At 39.2% G+C, this 24,146-nt stretch overlaps 1 protein-coding gene across 6 annotated transcripts in view; it reads right to left on the minus strand.

The window, feature by feature from the left end:
* The window catches only part of NPNT (nephronectin), an 82,716-nt gene that overhangs the window by 16,173 nt on the left and 42,397 nt on the right, over window positions 1–24,146 (minus strand). For all 6 annotated transcript variants that reach the window (XM_045471230.1, XM_045471200.1, XM_045471211.1 and 3 more), the window contains 5 exons: window positions 24,001–24,120; window positions 21,703–21,822; window positions 19,961–20,095; window positions 19,546–19,668; window positions 16,761–17,138 (listed from right to left, as the gene is read on the minus strand). In XM_045471230.1, the coding sequence (XP_045327186.1) occupies window positions 16,761–17,138; window positions 19,546–19,668; window positions 19,961–20,095; window positions 21,703–21,822; window positions 24,001–24,120 (876 nt within the window). The remainder of the gene's footprint in view (window positions 1–16,760; window positions 17,139–19,545; window positions 19,669–19,960; window positions 20,096–21,702; window positions 21,823–24,000; window positions 24,121–24,146) is intronic.

Here is a 24,146-nt window from a genome sequence, read left to right on the forward strand (position 1 = left end):
TGTTTTATTGATGATAGTCTTTGGATTAGGTACTCAATTCCTTCCATCACTTCATTCTTTATAGGATGGGTGTCACTGCATTCAATGCAGTTTGCCCTAAATAAAGCTGTTCTCTATCGCACTTGCAAGGTGTGTTCTTAGAAACCTCTGTATTGATACGGCGCCTGGTTAAACATCTGACTCTTGACTCTCGATTTCGGCTCAGATCACGATCTCACAGTTCATAGGTTCTAGCCCTGTATCAGGTCCTGTGCTGACAGCATGAAGCCTGCTTGGGATGAATTCTCTCTCTCTCTCTCTCTCTCTCTCTCTCTCTGCTCCTCCCCTACTTGCTCTCTCTCTCTCTCAAAAATAAACCTTAAAAAAAAAGAAACCTCTGTATTACAAATGTACTTAAACACCTCATGCTTATTTAGTGGGTATCACTTCCATCCCTGATATAACACTGTGTGAACACAGCTTGCAAATATCTTTCTTAAAAATATATTATTAGACGTGTTCTTAAATGATTTAATGCATGCATTAAATAATGAGGGTTACTTCCACTCTCAATAATAAACTGGTCATAAAGAGAGATCAAGGGGATCCTCTCTAAGGAAGCACCATTTACAACAAGAAGGAAAGAATACGGAAACTTCCAAGCAAAAAGCAAAGTGGTGGTGTGGGGGAAGAGGGAGTGTTTCAGACAGCAGTTACAAAGAAGGCGCTCAGAATATCCAGAGAAAGGAGTTCATGGTGTCTGGAGGATGCTGAGAAGTGGGGGAATGTGACTTGGGATGAGGTTGAGGAGAAAGGAAGGGAGGAGATCACGCGTTTGGATGGTTCAATAATGTTCCATTAATGCCAGATGTCTCATTAATAGTTCTTGGAAACCAAGTGCCAAAAACAGTAACTTCAGCAGGTGACCAAGCACACCTTCAGTGCAGGTCACTGGGAAACAGTCCAAGGAATTCAGAGACCTAAACGCTCCGCGGCTATTAGTTCTCACAATTGTGTGTGCTCTTCTCTGTAACTCTGCCAAATCGTTAAACTATTTCTCCTTCCTGACACATACACATATGGATTGCTAAGAGTCAAGTGTCAAGAGAAGGTTCACTACCCTGCTACCTGGTATTTCACACTTTATGTGACAATACTAGGTGAAATAAGTTGTGGGACAAAATCATTCAAGCAGTACGATCTTAACTATGTACAAGAAAAAACAAGCAAACAAAAAACAGACTAGAAAATAAGAGAGACAAAACACGCCCTCCCAAGCACATATGGCCAATTAATTTACAATGAAAGAAGCCAAGAATATACAGTGGACAAATGGCAGTCTCTTCAAAAACATGGTATTGGGAAAACTGGATGGCCACAAGTAAAAGAATGAAACTGGATCCCTATTTTACATTATACACAAAAATGAACTCAACATGGATTAAAGACTTGAATGTAAGATCTGCAACCATAAAACTCCTAGAAGAAAATACAGGCAGTAAGTTCCTTGGCACTGGTCTTGGCAGTGATTTTTTTTTTTTTTTTTGATCTGACTCCAAAAGCAAAAATAAGCAAGCAGGACAATATCAAACTAAAAACCTTCTGCACAGCAAAGAAAACCACCACCAAAATGAAAAGGCCAGCTACTAAATAGGAGAAAATATTTGCAAATCATATCCAATAAGAAGTTAACACCCAAAATATATAAAGAACTCAGACAATTCAGTAGCAAAAAAAAAATTCAATTACAAAATGAGCAGAAGATCTGAATCAACGTTTTTCCAAAGACATACAGGGGCCAGCAGTTACGTTAAAAGGTGCTCAATATCATCGATCAACAGGGAAATGCAAATAAAAACCTCACACCTGTTAGAATGGCTGTAATCAAAGAGACAAGAAATAACAAGTGTTGGCAGAGATGTGGAGAAAAGGGAAACTTTGTGCAATGGTAATGAGAATGCAAGCTGGTGCGGTCACTAGGGAGGTTCCCCCAAAAATTAAAACTAGAAACACCATATGATCCAGCAATTCCACTTCTGAGTATCTATCTGAAGAAAATAAAAACAGTAATTCAAAAAGATACAAGCATTCTCATGCTCACTGCAGCATTATTCACAACAGCCAAGATATGGAAACAACCTCAGTGTCCACTGACTAATGAATGGATGAAGAGATGGCATATATACGCAGAGTAATAATCAGCTATAAAAAGGAATGAGGTCTTGCCACTTGTGACAACATGGAAAGACCCTGAAGGCATTATGGTAAGTGAACTGAGTCAGAGTAAAACAAATACCACATGCTCTCACTCAAATGTGGAATCTTAAAAACAAAAACAAGCTCATAGATACAGACAACGGATTGGACGGATTGGTGGTTGCCCAAAACAGGTGAATGGTTGAAACAGCTCCAAAGTTATAAATGTCCAGTTATAAAATAAGTAAGTCTTGAGATGTAATGTAAAGCATGGTGACTACAATTAAAAACACTGCACTGCATATCTGAAAGTTGCTAACAGAGAAAATCTTAAAAGTTCTCATCACAAGAAAAGACTCTGTAATGAAGTTTTATGATGGGTGCTAACTAGATTTATAGTGGTCGTCATTTCAACACGCATTCAAGTATCTACTCATTGTGTTGTACACCTGAAACTAATATAAGGAAATATATAACTAATATAAGGAAAACTGGCCATCCAGTTTTCCCATTACCATGTTTTTGAAGAGACTGCCATTTGTCCACTGTATATTCTTGGCTTCTTTCATTGTAAAGAATTGTTTATAAAAAGAAATGATTTCTGGGGGCACCTGGGTGGCTCAGTAGGTTAAGCATCCGACTTCAGCTCAGGTCGTGATTTCAGGGTTTGTAGGTTCAGGCTCCGCATTGGACTCTGTGCTGACAGCTCAGAGCCTGGAGCCTGCTTCAGATTCTGTGTCTCCCTCTCTCTGTCCCTCCCCTGCTCATGCTGTCTTTCTCTCTCAAAAATAAATAAATATTTTAAAAAATTAAAAAAAGAGTTATATGAACATTCTTTAGTTTGTTAATTTTGCTCATATTTGCTCTCTCACGTCCACTTTCACGTCCCTCCCACTCATTCTCATGCTACAGCCAGAACGGTGTACCTGATCTGAAATCTTCCAAAGGCTTCCAGCTTCCACCAGAATAAGGTCTGAAATTTTTACAGGGCTTTAAAAGGCACTGCATCTCTAGCTGCATTTGGTGCCCTTCCTCCCACACCCTGCTTTCCTACCTGTGAGTTCTAGAACTAGAAGGATGTTTTAGTTCCACACCCTTTCACTCCCTGGGGCACTCGCTCACAGTAATGCATCCTGTGTGTCACAGTGCGAGCATCACCTCTCAAGAGATTTTCACCCACCTGCCCTTCCCAGGAGAGCTTAGCCAGCCCCACGTCCTCACACAGCTTCCTCTATTCTCCTTTAAAGCATTCAGTACCTTGGGAAATTGTTAGATGTCTGTCTTCACCTCCAGGATGTAGATCCCATGAGGGCAAGAGTATGCTCATTGCTTTACAACAAGTTCTTAGCCCAGTGCCTTGTACTCAGTGGGTTGCGTTTCTTGACTGATTGCGTTAAAGAGTGCATAGAATAGATGGAGGATGGATGGACAGAGGGTAGCAGAATTGTATTGTTAGCATTTCTCCTATCCTTTTTTTAATCTCTAAAATTATACCATTTTAATTCTAAAAATTAATGGTCCAACTAGAAGTATCAGATACGTATTTGTTTTTATAAAATATATTACATATTTAGATTGACTATTAGCTAAAATACAAAGAAGGAAAAAATAATTAGAAAAATCATGTATAAGTGTCTATCCTGGTTATACTTTTATTTTTAGGCAAGGTTATTTATCATTTATTTTAATTAACATTTTCTTCCTTGATTAAAATAATTGTCTTGAATCAAAGAACATGTTTAAATTCACAGATATATTTCAATTTCATAGCCTCACATTTAATATAGGTACCAAGACTCTATTGAAAGTCCTCTTTGAGCAATCAAAATACAAGTAACAGACATGTAGTTGCTATGGGGTAGGGGTCTATGTGTGTGCTCTCACAGAATTCTCTTTTCTTTCAATGTTTTAGGTACTTTTTTTCTTCCATAACAGAAATCCTTTAATTTTTTTTAATGTTTTAATTTATATTTGAGAGGGAAAGAGGGAAAGAGGGAGGGAAGGAGGGAGGGAGAAGAGGGTGGGGGGAGAGGGACAGAGAGGGAGGGGCAGAGAGGGAGACACAGAATATGAAGGAGGCTCCAGCCTCTGAGTTGTCAGCAGAGAGCCCGACATAGGGCTCAAACACACGAACCATGAGATCATGAACTGAGCCAAAGTTGGCCACTTAACCAACTGGGCCACCCAGGCACCCCAAGAATGTTCATATATTCTGTAAAAGACTCATTTCCTAAATTTTTCCCTTCCATTGACCAATGTTTTATTCACCAAAAAATATCACTTGCTCGGTGCTTCTTACAGTCGTCGGCATGAACTGAAACAAAGGGGGTGTCCAGGTAGTGAAGCACACAGACAGCTGGATAAAGACGTGGCTGGGTTGTGCCCAGCGACCTAGTACTCTTTCACAATGGCTGGAGAGCCCAGGAGCCCGTGAGAAGAATCGGCCACACAAATAAGCAGGAAATCTCTTAAAAGATACTTTGGCCCGGCACTTTCTATTAAATATATTTTCCCAAGGAATATGACATTAATGTATAACTTGCACTCATAAATGAGGTTTCCCAAATAGTCAAGTATACTGTTACCCAAAAAAAAAAAAAAAAATGAAAAGTAAACACAGTGAAGTAAATGTAAATATTATCATACACACCTCCCACTGCCAGACTTCTTCCAAAGAGTGAACTATAGCAAAATGTAAGCACTATTTATTAAAGGTAGGTTTGCAAATTCCATTTCTGTACAATGGTGGCTACCATGACATTACCCAGGCCAGTTCTGGCATTTGTTGCGGGACAAAAAGATTGAAGATAACACGGTCTTAAATTCTTTCTATGGTGACGGGTTTGGTTCATTGGAAGAGAATGGTACATCTGTAACTTTCCTAATATTCTTTTTTCGTTTTTAAGGTTTATTTTTGAGATAGTGAGAAACAGAGTGTGACTAGGACAGGGGCAGAGAGAGACAACACACAGAATCCGAAACAGGCTCCAGGCTCTGAGCTGTCAGCACAGAGCTGACACGCGGCTCGAACTCAGGAACCGTGAGATCATGGCCTGAGCTGAAGTCGGATGCTTAAACTATTGAGCCCCCCAGGAGCCCCACTCTCCTAATACTCTGAAGTCTCGTTCTGGAGGCAAAACCTAGGGGATTTTTAGAGACTACAGAGTGGAGATGAGTGATGGGGGTTTTATGAGGCAGTCTCCTGCCTCTCTCCCCCCTGCCCGCCCCCTTTCTTTCCCTCTCCAGATGAAGAACATACACATTATAGCTTTAAATAACCAGAAAGAAGCAAATAAAAGGACTGGAAAGGAGTTTCTAAAATTTCCTTAACCACTTTAGAGAAAATTCTTAGTCATATAACTGATCACTAGCAAAAAGAAAAGAGTTTCTGGGATTCACAGAAATAAGCCCTTGTCTGCCAAAGCTTTCATCCATAGGAAGAATCTAAAATGTTCAAAAGACAGCCCTTTGGGATGAGAGTAAAGAGCAGAATTGGGAAAAATTAAATCTCTCATGAAAGTGGAACATGGACACAGCGACAGCATTCAGCAAGGAGCCCAATTTACATGCCTCACCTATTTCACCTTCAACAGTTTCAGAACACCTCAAAGCACTGCCTGGTGCAATCCAGGGAGAACAGAGTATCTAAAAGATGGTTCTTTTCTAAGTGTGACCACAAGGATGATAACACAACTTTTCCCGAGCAAGAGAAAGCATGACAGGTTCTGTTCTCTTTCCCTCTTCTGAGCCAAGGAAGCCATAAAGCGTAGCTCTGTCAGGAACACTCCAGAGCAGGCAGTGAACAGACCCAGCGGTGGGTGAGCAGGCCACCCAATGAGTGAGAAGACCACCCGGTGGTTGATCAGGTTACCCGGTGGGTGAGCAGACTACCCGATAGGGCTGCTGGCACTGAGCACAGCATGAACACCCAGGGAGGTGCAGAATCCCACCTACTCTGCGGGACAAGTGTCAATGCCCTCAGGCCAAAGAAATCACTTTAGAGGGAAAAAAAAAAAAGCTTTTATTTTTGGTATGTATCAGACACGACACCTGTTTCCCACCCAGACAGACTCATCTCTCAAAAGGCTGTTGTCACTATATGCACAGCTAGGAAGTCGAGGGGATCCTGTCTCTCTTTTGACATCACAACTGTTCACCTGGTCACTATCAACACCTAAATGAAACAAGATATTCCAATTACTTGGTAAAAAGTAAAGGATATGCAAAGTAGCAGCTTTCCATTTGTATTTTCTCTACTCACCTAATAGCTCTCACTTGCAAGCCAATTTGGTTCAAAATGATCCAGTTAGCCAAAAATAGTATTAAAATTATAACGAACCATAATAAAAGGCTTCAGAAAAATACAGACTCAGAACTGGAACAGAAAATAGGGCTGTATTTTTATGAATTAAGTATGTGGTATTATTATCATATAACTGAATTCAACAACATCAACAGAAGTAGTAAGAGCAATTATGTATTGAGTTCTTATTATATGCCAACCACTATGGTATGAGTTTTACATGCACCCTGTCATCTAATTTTCTCAACAGCTCAATGAGGTAGATACTATTATTGTCCCCATTTATAGGTGAGGAAACAAAGGCATGGGAAGATTTAGTGATATGCCCCAAATCACAGAGTGGCTGAACACAATACTTTTCATTACAACACTACAGACAACTTGTGTCTACAACTTAGCATTTTTTGATTTCTGACTTTGGTCACATTCACCAAGAATTCATTTTGCCCCTTCCAGAGAGAACTATTTCTTTACCAGCCACCATAAAAATCAAATTAAAATATAAATCAAAAATCTTGAAAACTTTCAGAATTCACAGCCCCAAATCCTGACCAGTAAGCAGTAACAACTCATTCCTTCAAAACACTAGCAGGAATTTAATCCTCAGGGAGATGTCAGGCATCTTCTCAGGGTCTCTGTGGGCCTTGCTGTTTACCAGACAGCAAACTAGTTTGAAGACCTTTTCGCCCCTCAGCAGAAACAATCTTTTTACTCATTACCGCATAGAATCAGAAGAGAGATCCTATTTTCATAACTAAGAATAATGTGATGGCACCAGCCACAGACTCTGTAAAAACCCACAGAAGGAAGAGAAGGAAATGGTACACAGCAGGCAGCAAAGCAGCAATGAAGAAAATGGAAACAATTTTCTTCTTATTGCATGGTACTTGGAATTTCAACACATTCTCATGGTCTAGGATAACATAGAAACAATGAGTCTGGCTCTCTGATAAGGCCACTCATAAGAGCAACTGATACACATTACATTATATTCTGTAATCTTTATTCTGCGACATTTTCCTTCTTTATGTGGCCCAGATGCTACATGCTACATTTTAGGCACAATTGCTATATTTGAAACATTCCACATCTGGCTAATTCTGTCTTGGTTCCACTGGCTGGAGCTACCATTAAGGCTTAGAGAGCCCTGTTATTCAGTGTGGTCAGCAGATCAACAGCATTACCTGCAAACTTGTTAAAAATGCAGAATCTCAGGTCCTCCCCTAGACCCAATAAACCCAAGTTTTCACTTTAACCAAGTTCCATGTGACTTATATACACATTGAGGACAGAGAAGTACTTCCTTAGAAAGTCTGATTTAGCCAATGTGTGGTGAGGATTAGGAATCTACATCTTAAATAAGCACCCTAGGTTACTCCGGTTCCAAGGAGCTTCTGACAACACTTTGAAAAAAAAAATTTGCTTCCTGGTCCAACTGGTATTATATTCCTTGTGGTAATCCGAGCTTTCTAGCTAAAACTGGACATATCTGACACACTCAATTATAAAGACAATTCTGAAAGGTTAAAAATAGAATAAAATGTTTAATGCATCTTTAAAAACCAGGATGTTCTAAATAAAATTATATGATTGAAAATGAGAATCCCATTGGGTATTTTTCCAAAACACACAACTCACTCTCTTGCTGGGGAGAGTGGATTCTATGACCACTGACACCTCTCTGAAGGAATCACTCTGGGAATACATTACAGCGACCAACAGCAGTGGGAATGGGACGATGAAACATCACTAAGGACAACAAAAAGACACGGAAAAGTGTGCCTGGGTGGCTCAGCTGGTTAAGAGTCCCACTCTTGATTTTGGCTCAGGTCATGATCTTACCACTCAGGAGATAGAGGCCCCCAACCCCCACCCCAGGCTCCTGACGGGCTTGAGCCTGCTTAAAATTCTCTCTCTCCCTCTTCCTCTCGTCCTCCCAGGCAGGAGTGTGCACACACTCATTCATATACTCATATGTGTGTGTGTATGTGTATGTGTGTGTGTATATATATACACGTATGTATACATATGTATGTATACATATGTATATATGTATACTTTTTAAAATATTTTTTACAAGACAAGGAAAGTTACCCCAAATATCATAAACTGGATAGATTCACAATTACTAATTTGTTTTTCTTCCAAACTTTTATATTCATCCAGACATATGCAGACATGTATTTTATACCTAATTGGGGTCAAATGATATGTACACTTCTGTATATTCTTTTCACTTAAGCTTTTTATAATATCAGCATTTTCCCAAGGCATTAAATATTTCTCAAAAAAAAAAAAAAAACAACACTGTTGCATAATAATTCATTGTATTACTAGACTAGAATGCATTTCCCCCTAAGTTCCTTTACTTCAGGTTCTACATAGAGTTTTTATTTATTTTATTTATTTATTTTTTGATTTGGGATAGCTCCTACCTGCTCTGATACCAGATTTTTGTCTTTGGTGCTAGGTCTCCAACTTTCTAGCAATTCCCTGCAGCGTATCTCTGGGTCCAAACAGGTGTCCCACCAATTAAATCTGCTTTTCTTGCTCTCAGTCTGCCCAGCATCTTACTGTCTCCCCAACCCTCCCCCCAACCTCCACCAGGCTCTTCCAGAGTCAAAGATAAACCCATTGGTCTCAGAAACTATGCAGATGAGAGATAATGTACAGTAATTTGTCCAAAGGTGTCTAACTCATAAATAATAGAGGTAAGAATCGAAATCAGATCTTCTGATTCAATGTATATTCTCCTTAGCAGTAGTTAAAAACTCCTCAATTTCACGTCTCAATCTTGTTTTCCTATTTCCTTTCAATCAATGCCTTTTCACTATTTCCCTACATCATACTCAAAAAGAGGTATATTAGAGTTTTCTAGACAATGTTTGTTTTCAATGACTATAGTAAGGTGTATCAGGGTAACAGAGAGACCATAATCTGAAATCAACTTTGATCATCTGGAGATAAACTATCAGAACCAACAAGTTAAATTTAGCTAGTTCAAGCATTTGAAGAATAACACAGATTGAAAAAAGTTGACTACAACATAAAATTTTATTTCATTCCACTCAGTAAATATTTTTGAGTGCCTACTATGTCCCAGGCATTGTGTGACTATTTTTGAGAGATAAAACAGCTGCCCATAATCTGCACGATAACATACTTGGCAACAGAGGGAAATGATTTAGATTAGAAAAATATGGTTAAAGAAACTCTCCTTGCAATCAATATTGGGTCAGATCTGACTATCTTTGGACCCCATAGTTTGAGACAGATTTGAGAAAGAAGGTTCAAAGGGCAACCCAAAAAGACTAAAAGTGGGTTGAAAAACAATATTTCTAAGAAAAGGTTTATGAAACGGAAATTACTGAGCCCAAAAAAGAAACAGCTGAGTAATTTCCTGAGCGTGTTCTTTTAATACATGGAGTATGGGGTCTGGAGACATTGACCAACTGTGTCCATCAGCCATAATTACCTGACAATACTGAAGTGGTGTGAGCTGTAATTTCAAGAATTTATATTAAAGAGAGAATATCCCAACAGTAAGGTGGGTTACTGTGAGAGACTTTAGTTACCATTAGAGATTTTGAATGTAAGGGGGATGATTTGTTTCAAGCCTCCTAAGGATATCACTCTTGAGTAATTAACTGATATTCATCTAGATGAAAGATTTTAGGCCCCAAATCAAAATGTGAAATGGCTATATTATAATTCTTCCATCCCGATTGCTTATTTGAAGTTAAAATTTTTCTTTTTCTGTTTTGAACCTCTTTCTTTCTAGGAGTAGTAACAGGACAAAAATTCCAGCTTCAACGGTATTTTGTTTATATCTACAAGAAATGTTGTTTTTAAAAAATGTGTGTGCCTTCTCACAGGCCAACTTTCAAATAATAAAGGTATAAAGCAAAAATTATTTGAGCAAGTCTCAGAAGCTAGGAAATATAGGCTTTGAGTCATTATCTCTAAACCAACATCATCTTTCTTCTCATTAACATTCAAATTTCAGGTTTAATATTTCACTGAATAGAATACCAATCTCTAAAATGAAAGGATGAAGGGAGGGAAGAAAGAGAGGGAAAATGGTGGAAGCACCACGGTTAAAAAAAAAAAAAAAAAGAGAGAGAGAAAAAGATAAGAAACAATGTTTTAATTCATAAATACAGATTAAACGTGTTGTTACACTAAACTAGCTTTTGTATGGATAACGCACAATGATTATTTTATGTTAAAATGCTATCAGTGATCAATTCATTCCTTTGTTCCACAAATAGTGTTCAAGTATCAATTATGTGCCAGGCATCATTCTAGGTTCTTGAGATACACCAATGAACAAAACAGACAAAGATCCCTGTCCTCAAAAAGTTTGTATTCTAGTAGGGAGATACAATAGACATGATAAATAAGTAAATAATACGGTATAGTAGAAGGTGATAAATGCTACTAAAAAGAGAAAAACAGTAGAAACCTGTGCTGGTGGTGGTTGGTAGAGGTCACAATTGAATACAGGGGTCAGGGTGGCCTCACTGATAAGCTGATACCTGCGTGAAGAGGTGAGAAAGTAAGCTAAGCTGAGAGCTAGGGGAAGAGTGTTCTAGGGAGAGGGATTGGTTGCAGCAAAAGTTCTCCAGTCTGAGGATCAGTGAGGAGGCACAAGTGGAGTCAATGAGGGCACAGTTGAGGATGAGAGCCTCTAGGACTCTGTGACACACTGGGAGGGCTTATGGTCTTATGGAACCAATTGCTTGCTGATGCAGAGCTTTGAATGACATCTCATTTATATTTAAATTTTTTAAATGTTTATTTATTTTTGACAGACAGAGACAGAGAGAGAGAGAGAGAGAGAACGAACATGAGTGGGGTAGGGACAGAGAGAGAGGAAAACACAGAATCCAAAGCAGGCTCCAGGCTCTGAGCTGTGAGTACAGATCCCAATGCAGGGCTTGAACTCACAGACTGTGAGATCATGACCTGAGCCAAAGTCGGATGCTTAACTGCTTAACAGACTGAGCCATCCAGGTGCCGCATCATTTATATTTTAAAAGTTCCCTCTAGCAAGGTACCAAGGGTGGCTCATTCAGTTAAGTGGTTCAGGTCATGATCGTGTGGTTTGTTAAGTCTGAGCCCTGTATAGGGCTCTCTGCTGTCAGCACAGAGCCTGCTTTAGATCCTCTGTCTCCTACTCTCTCTGCCCTTTCCCTACTCATATTCTCTTTCTCTTTCTCCCTCTCTCAAAAATAAATAAACATTAAAAAAAAATAAAGATAAAAGATCCCTCTAGGTGCTGGGTTGAGAAGAGACCATGGAGGGACCAGGGTAGAAGCAAGGAGACCTGTTGGAAGGCTCCGGTGGTGTAGGTCCATGCTTTCTCACCCATAAAGCTGAAATCCACAGACTGTTTCTGTAACTCATCAGGTGGCAAAAGTAACCTACACTTAAGCAAACTGTCTTTGGTAGCCAAACTAGTGTAAATATTCCTAGGTTTCACTGTAGAAACATTCACCTGCCTTGGTATACATATGTACCTTATTACTTCTCTAAAATGTAAAAAAATCTGTATCCCACAAATCATCTAGATGAAGGAATTCAGACCTGTACTCCTGGGAAGAATGGCTTGGGTCAGGGTGGCCGTGCTGGAGATGGTGAGAGGTGGTCCCGCTTTAGATAGTATTTGAAGGTAAGGCTAACAGCATTACCATACAGATTGAATGTGGGTATACAAAGAGTAATTTAAGATGATTCTAAATTCTTTGGTCTTAGCAACTAGTAGGATGGAGGTGACATCTCCCGAGTGAGAAAGACCATGGGTAGAATGTATTTGGGCTGACGATCAGAAACAAGTAGATTTGCGGAATTTGACACATGCATTTCTGTCCAACTGGAAAGGTTAAACAGGCAGGTGGATATACAAATCTAGAGTTGGGGGAGAAGTTGGGCTACAGATGTATTTGTATTATAATTTTTTTCCTTGATTTCCTTTTAAAATATCTTTAGTCTTTTCTCAGGGGAAGACACACACACACACACACACATACACACACACACACACACACACAGAATAAAGAAAAGCTCTGTTAAACAACCTTTTCCATTAAACAAATATATATCTTTCAATGTAAAGAAAAATACAATTGAAGTATAGGGCTGTTTGGAGATTGCCTAACAGCAGTTGTAAATAATATCACCTGACAATTTATGAAATGAGAAGAGCCAAATTCTATTCTCAGATCCGTGGAGAGAAGGATGGTTTCAAGAAATTATTTTGCCAGATGTAAAGAAAATATTCAACGAAGAGATGGTGTTGAACAGTGCTAAGGTTCCTCTCTGTTTTCACAGTGAATAAACACTAGTTGTTTGCCCTGAGTTAAAAACTTAGAATCCTCCCCTTTTTCAGAAAATATGCTATAATCACAAGAGAGCAAATTAAGAAGTGTCCAAAATACCCTCCTACGTGCTAACGGTAACCAGCAGCTATAGCTGAAGATGAAATGAGGGTGAAATCTAATTTGGGGCAATAGTGTCTAGAGGCAGCAATGCTATCTGTGGAATGCAACCACCTTGGCATCCGATCAAAGTAATTCTTTTCCAGGGCATGTCTTTAAGACCACACTCTCTTAGAACAAGCGCTTTCAAACATCATCAGAACCCATGTCTCCCTAATTTTATCCTGCTAAATTCGATCGGTGAACTCGATTGGATTGCTTATTTTTAATTCACATGTGTGTTGATACAGAGAGGAATAATGGAAAGAAAGACATACTTTTTAAAAAGAGAAAAAATTAAAGGCTCAGAAAGATGTTGATATCTATGTTATTACAATGTCTTTATATATTACGTAGCCAAGTTTTTACGACCCTACGTTAAGGCAACAGAATAATAGAAGTACTATATGTACTTTAAGCACCCATGAATAAAGATCCCACTGTATGATCTCAAAGAGATGAAAACAAAACAATGTAGAGGAGTAAAATAGAGATACTGCAGAGACAAAGAAAGAAAAAGAAGAAAGGAGGGCAAGAGAAAGGGAAAGAGTAGAAAAATTACAAATATATTATTTTCAAGTAAAAGATATGTGCATATTAGATCTACCATCTGATTCCTCTAAAAATTATATTTATTGCCCAAAACACACACAATTACAACTACATCAGAATTAGAGAATCTCAATCTCTCTTTAAATGGACAATGACCTAGAAGGAAAATTTGAGAGTCACACACAAGCAAAGAGAAATGTCTTCTCTTTTAAAAAGATCATAGGGGCGCCTGGGTGGCGCAGTCGGTTAAGCGTCCGACTTCAGCCAGGTCACGATCTCGCGGTCCGTGAGTTCGAGCCCCGCGTCGGGCTCTGGGCTGATGGCTCAGAGCCTGGAGCCTGTTTCCGATTCTGTGTCTCCCTCTCTCTCTGCCCCTCCCCCGTTCATGCTCTGTCTCTCTCTGTCCCAAAAATAAATAAATGTTGAAAAAAAAATAAATAAAAATAAAAAGATCATAAATGCCAGTATTCTTTTCACCTGGTAAACAACTGCAAAAGTATTCACTATAAGGGAGCAAGGTCTGGTTCCATCACGGAGGAATGGGAAAAGGAAAAGAAGAAACTAGTACCGGGAGAGGAGAAGAGGAGACAGGAGGAGTGAACACATAGGTGGCGAAGAATAAGCACAGTGAAATGTGACAAATGGATAAATACAGGGTGAATATTTCCAAGTGGTAAAATTGCACATTTTGGTCTGGTCATAAGGCAACCTCTTCCTTCTTCAGAACTTGTGGCTTTACCTGTAGCCTCTATCTTCATGGGTGACACCATCCTTTACCCACTTACCCCTGAAAATCTGGGAGAAAGATTCCAGATCCAACCACCGGTCACAGAGAACAGAAGGGGTAGCAGAAGGGGATTCTCCTCAATCCTTGACCCAACCCTCTGGTTTACTGGCACTTTATTGCCTACACTAGGCTGCTTCCTACTCCTTTGCCTTTGGTGTGCTGTCTACATGAACTGCAGTGCCTCCCTTTTCTCACGCTCTTTGCCCCTTTTCACTCAGGAAGCCCTCCTCACCCCAAATACGCCCTCAATAATTATTTGATTAGGCGCCCCTTCTATTTCCATAAAGTGCTACACAAATCTCTCTCACCGACACACTACCCCAGTTATCCTCAGGGTAACGATCTTTTCCCAACAAGATTATACATTTTCTGTTTTATCTTTGTAAATCCAATGCCTAATACAGGGCCTGGTATTTTAAAAAAAACACTCTCAAAAATGTTCACTGATTAAATGAACGACTAGATTAAAAGTTAAATGGCACTGATATAGTAAGCTTCCCATCTCAGAGTTTTTGAGGAGATCTGAACATGTTAGGAGAATTCTCACACTGGATAGCAGCTATGACCCACTACATGACTTCATAATATTCCCTTCATTGCTACACACATTGTTATTTACCCAGCTGATTGCCTTTTATACAGTTCTTTATAACATTTAACAATAAGGACACATGACTTATATTTTGTACAGCTAATTCTTTTTATAAGTTTCATTCTTATTCAAGGCATGGCCTATGATTGAAATGTCATTATAAAGGGCTGATTAAAAATGTGCTTAATACAAAAGCCCCTGAGTAGCCAAAGCAATCCTGAGAAAGAAGAACAAAGCAGGAGGCATCACTCTGCCTGATTTCAAGCTATACTATAAAGCTGCAGTCATCAAAACAGCGTGGTGTTGGCATAAAAACAGATGCACAGACCAATAGAACAAAATCAACAGTGCAGGAATAAACTGAAGCATATGTGGTCAACTAATATTTGACAAGGGAACCAAGAATACTCAATGGAGAAAAGAGTCTTTTCGACAAATGGTGCTGGGAAAATTGGATGTTCACATGCAAAAGAATGAAACTGGACCCTTATCTTATACAACACACACAAATTAACTCAAAATTGATTAAATACTTGAATTTAAGGCCTGAAACTATGAAACTCTTAGAAGAAAACATAGGAAAAAGTTCCTCGACATGGGTCTTGGCAATGATTTTATTGGATATGACACCTAAAGCACAAGCAATAAAATAAAAAACAAGTGGGACTACATCAAATTGAAAAGCTTCTGCACAGCAAAAAAAGACCATCAACAAAGTGAAGACAAACTACGGACTGGAGAAAAATACTTGCAAACAATGTATCTGGTAAGGGGTTAATATCTAAAATATACAGGGAACTCATACAACTCAACAGGAAAAAAAACCCAAATGATCCAAATAAAAATGGGCATAGGTTGTGAATAGACATTTTTCCAAAAAGCACACACGCATGGGCAATGCCAAATGAAAAGAGGCTCAACGTCCGTAATTATCAGGGAAATGCAACTTAAAACCTCCATGAGATACCACCTTGTGCCTGTTAGAATGGCCACCATCAAAAAAGACAAGAGATAACAAATGCTGGCAAAGAGGTGGAGAAAAGAGAGCCCTTGGGGCACTGTTGGTGGGAATGTAAATTGGTGCAGCCCCCATGGAAAACAGTATGGAGGTCCCTCAAAAAATTAAAACTAGAATTACCATATGATCCAGCAATTCCACTTCTGGGTATTTATCCAAAGAAAATGAAAACACCATGTCAAAGAGATATCTCCACCCCCGTGTTCACAGCAGCATTATTTGCAATAGCCACAACATGGAAACAACCTCAGTGTCTATCAATGGATGGATGGATAAAGAAGGTGTGGTATAAATACACAATGGAATATATATACAATTCAGCCTTTAAAAAATGAGAAAATCTTGCCATGTGAGACAATATGGATGCACCTTGAGGCATTATGCTAAATCAAGTCAGAGAAAGACAAATACTATATGACCTCACATATTATACTTAGAATCTTAAAAAAAAAAAACTTACAAAAAATGATCAGATTTGTGGTTACCAGGTGTGGTGGGTAGGGGGGGAAGAACTGGAGGAAAGTGGTCAAAAGGTACAAACCTCCAGTTATAAGATCAATAAGTACTAGGGATATAATGTACAATGTTATGACTACAGTTAACACTGCTATTGGATTTATATGAAAGTTGTTATGAAAATAAATCCTAAGAATTCTCATCACAGAAAAATTTTTTTCTTATGAACCTATATGAGATGATGGATGTTAACTAAACTTAATGTGGTAATCATTTCACGATCTATGTAAGTCAAGCCATTACACTGTATTCCTTAAACTTATATAGCACTGTATGTCAATTATAGTTCAATAAAACTGGAAAAAAACCCAAAATGTGCTAACATTTATATGACTTACTGAACACATCTCCTCTGGGCTTCTGAGGATCTGTCTGTATCCTGTTGTCAACTGTAATCCATCTTGGAGATGTAGTGGCAACTGGCAGTACAGTTGTTAGTCTGGTGCTTGGTCTTTCCGGGGTTGTTATTGGTGATGTTCCGAATTCTGTGGATGGAGGTGGGGTTGGCTGCGGTGTTGGCTCTGGTGTAGGTCTTATTGTTGGCTTAAAAGTGGGCCTGTTGGTAGCAGGAGGAATATATGGTGTCTTCAGAGGCCACCTAGTACTTCCAACATCAGGAATCCAATTACTGTGTCCTCCGTCACCCTTTGAAATAGTACCATTTCCCTTTGGTACATGAATTGGACCTGATGGCTCAATCATGACTTTTGGAATATCTGAAAGAGTCAAAGAATTTAAATTAGTGTGTGACCATCTCTCTCTAAAAGTTTAGTTGTGGAGGGGCGCCTGGGTGGCTCAGCTGCTTAAACGTCTGACTCTTGATTTCACCTCAAGTCATGATCGCACACTTTGTGAGCTCAAGCCCCATGTCGGGCTCTGAACTGACAGAGCAGAGCCTGCTTGGGATTCTCGCTCTCTGCCCCTCCCCCCGCTTCTCTCACATGTGTGCTCTCTCTCTTTCAAAATAAATAAACATTAAAAAAAAAGGTCAGTTTTGGAATCAAATTGTGAAAAACACATTAGAATATCTAATGCCAACTAGGCTTACTTTTCACATTTAGAATATTCCCTTACTGTAAGTCATACTGTTTTCCAAATAACAACTGTGTGTATATGTATCTGATATATACATATGTATTCATACACAAATATATCCATCCTGCAGATATATGCAGAAGTTATATTGGTATTTCTGTAAGGGATATGTATTATTTAAAACACAAAGAATTTCAAGTCTCTGTAAAATGGAAATAGACATCACTGAGATTTTTTTAAATGCAGAAACATTCTAAGTTTTTTAAAATATGAGAAATGTATGTTGAGAGTCTATGTTAAGTGTCCCTATAGCACACCCATATAATAAAATCGTGTTTCAAACTGTCTAAAGACTAATACTTTTCCATACTCTATATAAATTCAACTCATGCGGGGCGCCTGGGTGGCGCAGTCGGTTAAGCGTCCGACTTCAGCCAGGTCACGATCTCGCGGTCCGTGAGTTCGAGCCCCGCGTCAGGCTATGGGCTGATGGCTCAGAGCCTGGAGCCTGTTTCCGATTCTGTGTCTCCCTTTCTCTCTGCCCCTCCCCCGTTCATGCTTTGTCTCTCTCTGTCCCAAAAATAAATAAACGTTGAAAAAAAAAATTAAAAAAAAAAAATAAATAAAAAAATAAAAAAATAAATTCAACTCATGCAAAACATTTTCTTCCTTCTTTCCCTCCTTCTTTCCCTCCTTCCTTCCTTCCTTCCTTCCTTCCTTCTTTTTATTTAAATTTTAGTTAACATACAGGGCAATACTGGTTTCAGGAGTAGATTTAAGTGATTCAACACTTACATACGACACCCAGTGCTCATCACAAGTGCCCTCCTTGGTACCCATCACCCACCTAGCCCATTCCCCCACCCACTTCCCTCCGTCAATCTTCAGTTTATTCTCTATTACTAAGAATCTCTTGTGGTTAGTTTTCCTCTCTTCTCTCTACCCCTTCCCATATGTTCATCTGTTTTCATGCAAAATGTTTTCATTAAATCTTCTGTATATTTTTAAACTTGGTTTGCTTTCCCCCTTACTAATTTATACTATCACTTAAAAAAATTCAGAGGTCACTGTGATTATCCGTGGAATCTTTTTTTTTTTTTTTGTGCTTATCTTCACCAAAAGGAATTAATAGTTAATCTTCCTGGAATGATACACTCATTCCAGGCTGGGAGTATGACTACATGACCCTTCAAAAATCCCTTAATCCCCATGATTTTATGGCTCATGATTTTCAGTAAATACTTTACTCCAAAAATTTAAAAATTATCTATTGTCACATGAACTATATACAAGATTATGGTCTTTGATTTGTAAAACTTGCATCTTGGAGGTTATTTTTTTCATGTTTATCAACTAACATAGCCATACTCCAAGCAGAACTTGTAAGAATTTAAAAAGCAAAAACAGTTCTAAATTTAGAGTAAATAAATATCAGAACGATTTTTTAATAGAATTTGGGGACATAAAACAGAGGAACAAAAGACGTAGAATATATTCATATTTTCTTCCTGTCATAATCTAATGTTAATGACAAACTTTTATTTCTGATTATAACAATATCTGATTTTCAGAGAGAGAGCTCCATAATTTCTTGCCAGCCAAACAGAGGCTATTGAGAAGTTTTAGCCCAGGAATTGAATGCTTTTAAGATTAGAATGTATTACTGCGTTGGGGTGCCTGGGTGGCTCAGTCAGTTAAGTGTCTGACTCTTGATTTCAGCTCAGGTCATGATCTCATGGTTCATGGGATCAAACCCCATTGTGATTCTGTACTGACAGTGCAGAGCCTGCTTGGGATTCTCTCTCTCCTCTCTCTGACCCCTCCTCTGCTCCTGTTCTCTCTCTCTCCCTCCCTTTCTCTCTCTCAAAATAAATAAACATTAATAAAAAAAGAATGTATTACTGAGTCATTAATTTTTTTAAATACCTGAGTAAAGTGATTTGATTGCAGAAAATAGACTATATTATTAGCTATAAAAATGATACTTTCTTGATAATTAATCTAGTTCCTCATCTTCCCCAATAACTGCCTTTGTGCAATTCCATATACCCTGCTAGAATTTAAAGGTGGGAGATAAGCACTACTTACACACACAACTCAGTCCATCGCCCTGGTATCCATCTTTACATTTACACTTGTAGGACCCGTGCAAGTTGTAACATCGAGCGAAGCGGCTGCACTGATACTGACCAAGGGAACATTCATCTATATCTGCATCAGGAAGTGGGAAAAGAAGGGAGTTTATCCGGGAGAGGAGTATGATGGCAGCAAAACTATATAGAATCTCCAAAAAATTTTTTTGAAAGGTCCATGTAAAATCAGCAGATACACGGGAGAAATAAAGCACATGTACATCCAGGGCTACCAGTGGTTGAACTGGACTTCTGCTTAATGTAAGGCCAGTACCCTCCCCTGCGTCTAACATCCCAATCACTAGCCCAGTTAAAAAAGCTTCCCGCACCACAGGAAGAAACAAAACAAAATGACGGTCAGGGCTCATTACCGTGACATTGGTATTTGCCTGCAATGTACATGAGGTCGAAGCCTTTATGACACTTGCAGATGTAGCTCCCAAAAGTGTTGACACACTGCCTAAATCTAGGGCAGGACACTCTCCCGGTGGCACATTCATCAACATCTAGAAATATAAATCAATTGCATCTCAGAGGAGCAGCATCGCCATGTTCAGATGCGATCGATTTTAAAATAAATGTCCGCACACAGCTGCCTGGAACAGAGTGGCTCATCATAAATGTTATCCAGCTGGTTGCCCTGACAGGCACCATAAATTCCACACCTCCAAATTTCCATGCATCCTCCTGACCAAAGCTGTCCTGCTCTCGCACCATAGCTCAGCAGAGATTGCACCTGTATCCACCAGTTGCTCCAACTGGAAACAGGAAGCATCCTTGACAACCCTATTTCCCATAACCTCAAATCATCAGGCCCCGTTAATTCTACCTCTGAAAAGTGATCGGAACTCATCTAGTCTTCTCTTCACCCACTACCTCTACCCTAGTCCAAGCTGCAATCTTCTCGGTTAGACTGTTGCAAGAGCCTCGGAACCAGTGTTTTCCCTGCCAATCTTACCCCCTCCAGAGCACTCCCTGTCAACTGTCAAAATCTTTTATTGAAACATAAAATTGGGATATTACCATGCTTAAGACTCCTCAACTGTTTCCACTTGCTTCTTAAGTTAAATCCATTCCTCACAATGTCTGTGATCACCCTGCAATAACTATGTAGTCCCTATGTACCTCACCAGCTGTAATGCAAGCCACTTCCCCTCATGCTCACTCTGTACTAAAGCCACATTGGCCTTCTTTCTTTCTAAACCTCACACAGGCCAGCATCTCTTCTTCCAGTGCAGTGCCCTGCACCATTTCTACCATTATTTTCTAAAATAGACCTTTTAAGGTTTTCTCTTAATACCTCATATTAACATTTAGTATTGTTTGTAATTTTGTTGGATATTTGTTTCTTTTCTGTCTTCCCATTAGATTATCAGCTTTGTGAGGACCAAAATCTTGTCTGCCGTGTCCCCTACTATATATCCTAACACTTGGCACAGTGCCTGAAATATAGAAAGTACTAAATAAATCTCTCTGGAATCACTCAATACCTCTATTCATTGAGAGCATATTACATGCTAGGTACTCTGCTCAGCTCTTCGCATATATAATCCCATTCAATCCTTATAATGGTTCTACATGGCATTACTCCCATTTTAAAGATGAGGAGATTCAAGCTCGAAGAAAGGAAGTCTCTTGCTTAAGGCTACATATCAAGCACACAGCAGAGCTAGGTTTGAAATCAAAGCCCAGACGGTTAACCACAATCCTATACTGTTTTCCTAATTTACAAGAAACAAATCTAACTCTTTAGCACAGCATATATAACCTATCCCTGCCTACCTATTCAGCTTTATCACTCATTCCTTCTTAACATTCTAGAAACACTGAGCTCCTTTGCCTTTCCTGAATATTGTGCTCTCTTAAACTTCAAAGTCTTTGCACATGTGGTTTCCTCTGCCCGAAGCTTCCCCCCGTCCCTCATTTTTAGGGAAATAAGGTGTCCATTCTCCATTCATAGAGAGAGGTCCTCTCCTGAGACACGTGCTATCTTCTGAAGGATAGCTAATTGCCTGATGTAGGTAACTGCCTCGTTTCCTTACTCCATCACCTTTCCCTTTGTCCTTTTATCCTAGAGAGGCTGCTGACAGAGACGCTTGATTTTACAACTCACCCATACAGGTCCTCCCATCAGGAGCCAGCTGTAGGCCAGGAGAGGGGCACTGGCACCGTATCTGTCCTTTGACAACATCACAGCCATACTGACAGTTTGCCATGGAGCACGTCAGGGCACCTGGAAAGAGTGTGACTGGCTGACTCAGAGAGGCAGAGGACAAATTCTATGACTGTTTTTTTAACTGAATCAACAATGAAGACAAAAAGGCCTCAATTATCCAACAGTCTAAAGACAGTCGAAAACAGAGGGACAGAAAGACCTTACTCCCCCAGGGATCAAGAAGATTAAGAAGTGAACCAGCTCTGTTATCATCTGAGGAAGACCTTTAATGCATTTCAAAAATTAAAAGACAAAAGATGCTCAACATCGCTCCTCATCAGGGAAATACAAATCAAAACCACACTCAGATATCACCTCACACCAGTCAGAGTGGCCAAAATGAACAAATCAGGAGACTATAGATGCTGGAGAGGATGTGGAGAAACGGGAACCCTCTTGCACTGTTGGTGGGAATGCAAACTGGTGCAGCCACTCTGGAAAACAGTGTGGAGGTTCCTCAAAAAATTAAAAATAGACCTACCCTATGACCCAGCAGTAGCACTGCTAGGGATTTACCCAAGGGATACAGGAGTACTGATGCATAGGGGCACTTGTACCCCAATGTTTATAGCAGCACTCTCAACAATAGCCAAATTGTGGAAAGAGCCTAAATGTCCATCAACTGATGAATGGATAAAGAAATTGTGGTTTATATACACAATGGAGTACTACGTGGCAATGAGAAAGAAGGAAATATGGACCTTTGTAGCAACATGGATGGAACTGGAGAGTGTGATGCTAAGTGAAATAAGCCATACAGAGAAAGACAGATACCATATGCTTTCATTCTTATGTGGATCCTGAGCAACTTAACAGAAACCCATGGGGGAGGGAAAAGGGGAAAAAAAAAAAAAAAAACCAAAGAGGTTAGAGTGGGAGAGAGCCAAAGCATAAGAGACTCTTAAAAACTGAGAACTGAGGGTTGATGGGGCGTAGGAGGGAGGGTAGGGTAGGTGATGGGCATTGAAGAGGGCATCTTTTGGGATGAGCACTGGGTGTTGTATGGAAACCAATTTGACAATAAATTTCATATATGAAAAAAATAAAAAATTAAAAATTAAAAATTAAAACACAAATATAAAACTTTACCTCACGTAGATTATCTGGAAATTTTTCCAGTGGCCAAGGAAAAGTGGAAGATTGAGGTAATTTTACAGATTACTCATGCTAAATGCCAGTCTTAACTAAAACATCCAATTAACTTTCTCAATCTCCCACTAAATTTTTCTAGGAACATAAAACATCCCACTGATGTGTACAATGTTGGAGGATTCCAGCATCACTGCCACATAGTATTAAACATGAATTCACCTAATTCTAAAGGTTTCATGCTAAATATGCAATGCTAACTAAGACTAGCTCAACTTTTCTAATAAAATGCAACCCAGTTCAAGAGGGATAACAGGTAATTAACTAATTTATAATTAGCTAATTTAACAGGTAACTCAGTAAAAATGAAAATCAAGTCGTCAATTGTCATTATATATGTCATTGTCATTATGGTATTATATAAACACCATCTCAATTCAATGTTCAGCCTACAGCCTTCGGGGCATTGTCCATCTTATAAACATATCCAAATGATAGTACGAAAACACGATACATTTCTTTCTCACAAAGACATGAAATCTACTTTCATGTTACTGTAATCATTTCTTTTTTTCAGTTGAAGTAGATTGTTTTTTAGAAAAGGGATATCTTAGTCTTCAGACGACTATAAAGAAATGTAAACGTGAAGTGAGAAGGTATTTATGAATGGTTTATACTCAATCAAGCATTATTGGGTCCTCTGATGGATTCTCTACCATCTAACAGTTTAGTGTCTGTCCTTGTGAACAGCAACACAGTCCTCACATAGGTACGAATGCTCCTTTTCTGGCTAGAGCAGTTCTTTGCCCAGCTAGAAGACAGGCAAAAATGTGTTGGGGAAAAAACATTAGAAAACACATTTAAGTTTACGATTCTTGTTCTAAATACCACTTCCAAATCAGTTTAACGCGGACACCCTTGGTAAAATAATGCTAGACATGTAAAAGGGCAATTTTTATTTTTATTTTCCATTCTTTAGGCACACATATAAATACATGCTCACATCCTGGTTAGGACAGCCTGGGAGGCTATTTTCACACACCCTATCAGAGCACCATGTGAAATCAAGCCAGAGCACTTATAAAACAGTTAAGATTCTTGACATACTTGAGCAGGACCCATCTGGCATGAGCATATATCCGTTGAGACAGTAGCACTTGTAGCTGCCGTAAGTGTTCATGCACCTGTGCTTGCAGGGTCGCGGCTTCAGGCCACACTCATTTAGATCTGGAAAGAATGGGGGTTGATGCAAC

The sequence above is a fragment of the Leopardus geoffroyi genome, chromosome B1, assembly GCF_018350155.1.
Source record: "Leopardus geoffroyi isolate Oge1 chromosome B1, O.geoffroyi_Oge1_pat1.0, whole genome shotgun sequence".
NCBI lineage: Eukaryota > Metazoa > Chordata > Mammalia > Carnivora > Felidae > Leopardus > Leopardus geoffroyi.